This window comes from Nanorana parkeri, unplaced genomic scaffold, assembly GCF_000935625.1.
Source record: "Nanorana parkeri isolate BGI_ZX_2015 unplaced genomic scaffold, ASM93562v1 scaffold32, whole genome shotgun sequence".
Lineage (NCBI taxonomy): Eukaryota > Metazoa > Chordata > Amphibia > Anura > Dicroglossidae > Nanorana > Nanorana parkeri.
Genome location: NW_017306300.1, coordinates 403,391 through 408,713, shown reverse-complemented (window position 1 = coordinate 408,713; position 5,323 = coordinate 403,391). Strand labels below are relative to the sequence as shown.

At 35.4% G+C, this 5,323-nt stretch overlaps 1 protein-coding gene across 2 annotated transcripts in view; it reads right to left on the bottom strand.

The window, feature by feature from the left end:
* PRKG1 (protein kinase, cGMP-dependent, type I) overlaps positions 1–5,323 on the bottom strand; it is an 844,452-nt gene that overhangs the window by 602,610 nt on the left and 236,519 nt on the right. For both annotated transcript variants that reach the window (XM_018568606.1, XM_018568599.1), the window contains one exon: positions 4,651–4,817. In XM_018568606.1, the coding sequence (XP_018424108.1) occupies positions 4,651–4,817 (167 nt within the window). The remainder of the gene's footprint in view (positions 1–4,650; positions 4,818–5,323) is intronic.

Genomic DNA, 5,323 nt, shown 5'->3' with positions numbered 1-5,323 from the left:
CTTTGGCATATCCCAAACCCCCCCCCCCCCCACACACACCCACACAATAATGGATCTGCATGGAAAAGTGTATCCGCCAGGTTGATTTTGTTCAATAGATAATTTACCCCCCAATAAACCCTTATCACTAGTGTTAAATGTCCACAGAGTGCATGGACATAGATGATACAAACAAGTAGAGCAATGAAAAATAAATAGACCCCTCACCAGATGCGTGATAGCAGCAACACTGAAATAATATGATAATATCATTAAAAATTAATAAAATGATTGTGTCGCGCTGTGAACCAAAGTGTCACACAAAATAGTATCCAAAACTATCTCCTAACATCTAAATAATAATGTGTAAAATATAAATCCCAGTAATAATGTGAAAAATATAAATCCAAATGGGGACATTATTGTGTAGCTGTTACGAGATAGATGTGGATACTATTTTGTGTGACACTTTGGTTCACAGTGTGACATAATCATTTTATTAAGTAGAGCAATGAGCTGCCTTTAGGGAATAAAATAAACAAACGTGCACAGGTTGTGTGTATGTATTTTATGGCCAGTTTTGGATTACCAAACTGACAAATGTGATCACTCTCTGACCAGTTTTTTTCATACTCTAATTGATGTCTTAATTTATAATAACTGACTGGTTGCAAGAGTCATTTACATTTATACATGGGCTAATTTTCAGCAGATTGATTGTTGGCCCAAGTAGCAAGATCTTTGCCAGTCTCGACGTTGCTGTTAACACCATTCATTGTTCAAGTCATGGCAAAGCAATGTTTGTTTCATTACAAAGAAAAACAAACTGCTTGTACATCAACAGTTTTTTCTACTCTTCTTGCTGTCATTTTCAGGTGTTTCAATGCACTGTAAGGGAACTGTCTCTTTAAATATCTTTGTCCCCAACCCCGGTGTGCCTTATCTGATCTTGATGATCTATGATGTCTGATGTTCACTTCATATTAAAGAAAACCTGTACCAAGAGAATATGAAGGCCATCATTGCAGTCCTACCCTCCAGAAAATACTAGTTACTTGAATGTCAAGTACAAATACAATCCTAGTACCAATACATTGCTATACTGGGGTTGTAGCAGGCATATTATATGCTTAGGTTTCATTATCAGCCTTCTAAATCCACAGCCAGACCAAGGCAGGTCATAGAAAACTAGAGATCTGCAGTGAGAACATTGACAAAAACTGCACACGACTTCCCACAGAGAACAATTATAAACATGGAGACAGCAGAAAGGCTTGAAATTCAAAGTAAAATATGCTGTTAATAGCACAGGAAGGCAAATGTGTGACAGGGAGGCTGAAAATGGCAATCGAACAATAGAGAAAGAAAAAAAGATTTCTCCAGCTAATCAGCCCAGCTGATTGGAAAAAGTAATTCAATTCCCTGAACAGAGCTTGACAACATGACAAGGAGAAGGTAAAGGGGAAAGTTTAATCCAGTTGATCTCTCAACAGAGCGGATGGATGGAGATGAAAGAAGAGGCGGATAGTTCTGTCACACAACCAGCAGATTTCAGAAGCATGGTAAACGTTTTTACAGGAGAAGAAAAGTGAAACTAGTCAATAGTGAAAGGGATTGCTATACCAAATCAAATGAATTACACACGTAACCAAAATGTAGAGTATACTTATATAATAAACTTTAATGCATCTCCCTATAGATGAAAAAAATTATACAAATAATTATTACAAGAAGGGTAGTGGAATGAGTGACATAGTATGACTCACTTGGATGTTCTGGGAATTAATACTATAGGTCACTAAAGGTAAAGAATGAAAGTGTACCTAAGTTTTTTTTTGTTTTTTTAAATTCTGGATACAATGTGTTAGATTAAAACCCTTTTTAGGTTTTTATTGCTGATTATGTCCCCACTAGGGAGATTCATCCACTCTTTTTGTCTTGAGAAAACTTTCCATAGCGATACTTTTTTTCAGTGACAACTGTCAAGAGCGGATTTCCCTTTAGAGATATTTTCTTTCATACCCTGTTCTGTCTCTTGGACAGAACAGGGAAGTAAAAATCTTTTCCCGCAGGAGGTTTTAACCATTCTCTACTCTACCCAAAACTAACAATAAGGGTTTTGCTATAGATACACTTTAAAACATATGATACGCATGTATATATTTAGGCCATAAAAGCACTTGGCTGAGAGTTCTAGAGCAGCTCTGCAACATGCAGAGCAAAAGCAACCAGGTAGCTGTTAATGTTATTTAGAAAACTTTGCATCATTAATTTACTCAGAAAATTCCTTTTAAAATTAACCTTCAATGTCCATATATTTTAAATTGTGTATATTTCCCATAATGGCGTATTCCTGTTATGCATACAATTGGGGTTAAGTTGCTCATTTAAATAGATATCTGTCCAGCTGGCTTGAACATAATGCAGATTGGTTATTAAAAGGCATACATACTGTGACACAAAATTGGGAACACCTGAAACACAATGTACAACTGCACTGTGACTGAATGTCTCGACAAATGCACTAATCATACAACAACATCTATCATTCTAGCAATTCAAATCCAGTAGTTATCAGTCATAAATTGGTTGCAGGGATGATTTCTGCCCCTATATGGGTTGGATATCAGCAACTTAGGTTGAACAAAAAGTGCTTACATTGCTGCAATAATGTTTGTATGGGCATCCTAAATATTTCTTCACTGATAAAATCACAAAACCTGTCAGCATTGTCCTTTGCAGAGGGTTCCTATGCCATAATACTCACTGTTCACATCTAAAGTGTTTAATTTCCCATTGGGCTAGTAGTAAGGGGTATTGATTGCCTTTTGCTCTGTAAACAATATTAAAAAAAACACACTTGAGGCTTCTGAAACTATGACAGCCATTAAATCATAAGACAGATGCTTTGAAAAAAAAAAGAATATATTTTGCTGTTGGTGTTAGGGCACAGTTTTAATACAATGCCCATATTTTATTCAAGACAGTCTATTCGATAAATCAGTGCAAATGCGCTGCACTTTCGATGGGTAAAGTACAACAATGAACAGAAACCATTCATCTCTTTCTCTCTCATCTGATTACAATAACGTGAAATCAGACTAATTTCTATGTGCTGGTGTGTTTTGAATGTTACCATCACTCTTTCCTCAGAGCATAAGCCCAAAAGAGTATGGGTGGTTTCCACATGTAACTACAGAATCAATCTATGCTCAGTGGCTAGAACTCCAGGCAAGGAATTGTGGTTTTACAAAGGGTTAATGATTTATATACTTTGATTATCTGCTCATGAATTTGATGTGCATGGCTAAAAATCCCTTAATGCACCAATTATATACCAATGAGGAAAGATAAAGAACCAAAGGACTGTGGTAACTTAAAACAGTATTTTATCATAATAATGATCTTAGATTACATTCACACTTGCCTCCTATGCTTGTTTTATTTCAAAGCAGAGAAATTGATCTGTGAAATACAAACAAACTTTATACTTCCCATATTACATTTCCATGTATTTAAATGTACTTTTAACATCATGAACACGTTTAGACATGTCTGCCTTTGGACACAGAGATTTCTATAAACACATGTAACCTAAATGCACCTAAACACGGGTAAATGCACAGTGTGAATTAGACCATGTAAAATCATTACATGCATTTATATGCATATAGAAACAACCTGTAGATGCAAACAAATGCATGTATGTCACTGCCAGTGTCATTAAGGCCTTAAATGTTAATATATATCTATGTTGTTAATGTGTGCCATGCTCGCCTCACTGTCATCACAACTTGTGTCAAGCTATGTCCACAAAGTTTCTTATCTAAACTGAAGCCTCTACAAGTGCATCATACACATACTCCTGAAGCCATAGCTCCAAACTGTCGCTCATTTGGAGGGACTATCCCTTATTTGGAACCAAATTCATCTGTTCTTCCTTCCTTAGTTGTCCCTTTTTTGGTCTGCTGTACAGATATCTATGAAAAAGTACTATTTAACTATGGAAAGTGTTATTCTGCACTAAAAACCTCATCCTGTCTCTTAATTATCTTGGTTGCTATTTTAAAAAGACAGTACACAGGGAAGGTAATAGTTAGAAAAAACAATTATGGGTTTAACTAATGATTTCTGGCCTACAAATTCTTAATAGACCACATATCTGGGGGCATGGCAGGGGTGTGTCCACTGCCTTAATACTTTTGGCTGAAAGGTGTCCCTTTATCAGAAAGTTGGGAGGTACATTGAAGCTAAAAATACTTAGCAGCTGGAGGTGCACAGAGAACAAGGTTTAGGAGACTTACAAGATGCAGCAACAGCATGTTGACATATATGTATATATATATATATATGTATTATGATTTCAATTAAAAAAAATGTATATATATACTGTATATATACACACACATCCTCATGCTCCTTGGATTTATAACAACTTACAGCTGGGGTAAGTGCGAAAAAATAGTCACACAGCGATATTTTAACTTCATTTTTCTAATAGAAACCTTTTTTTTTTACAGCTGCAGACAGCTGTAACGGATATTAAAAGGACATTCCACAATGCAATCTATTTAAAAAGAGCACTGTATAGTTTCTCTCAGACAGGAAAATAAATCTTCAAATCTTGTACAGTAAAAGCAAAGTAACTGTGGGAAAAGTAAAACACAGTACCTTCCATGACATAGACCAGTGACCCCACGTCCCCTTCCTTGATGATACAGCTGTCTTTGCCATATTCAACAGGATACATACAATCCACTATCTCTTGGATCTGGGAAATCTCTAGGTTCTTCATGAAGTCATTGTCCAGGATCGCTTCTTTAATTAATTCTTTGGACCTGAAGCAAAAGGTACACAATATTTTGTCAATCATGGAGAAATTAGAAGTAACAAAAACTGATAGGCATTCTAGAAAGTTATTGTCTGCCAAGGTATGGAATAACATTTTATATACTTTTTCATTTGAACTTTGTAAAAAGCAGTAGGTTTGTGACTTGTGCATTGCTATGAGTCCCAAATAATAAATCCTTGAAATACCCTGTAGAAAACTATGCTAAGGATGCAATGATATGTGTTAACACTTAGCAATCACATGTTGGAGTCCAATACTTTGCCACTGCCATATTAAAAAAAAGTAATGTTGTAATAATGTAAAAAAAAGTAATGTTGTAATAATGTATGAATAGGTACTCCAGAGGGCAATTTCTAATGACAGAATATGTTGTTCATATCTATCCTTCTCTGTGGCAGCCAAGTACAAACATGGTGGAACTACAGTACGGTGTAAACTTTCTTTTAATATCTTGAATTTTACAACCAATTATTATCTTTTATTATTTTATAA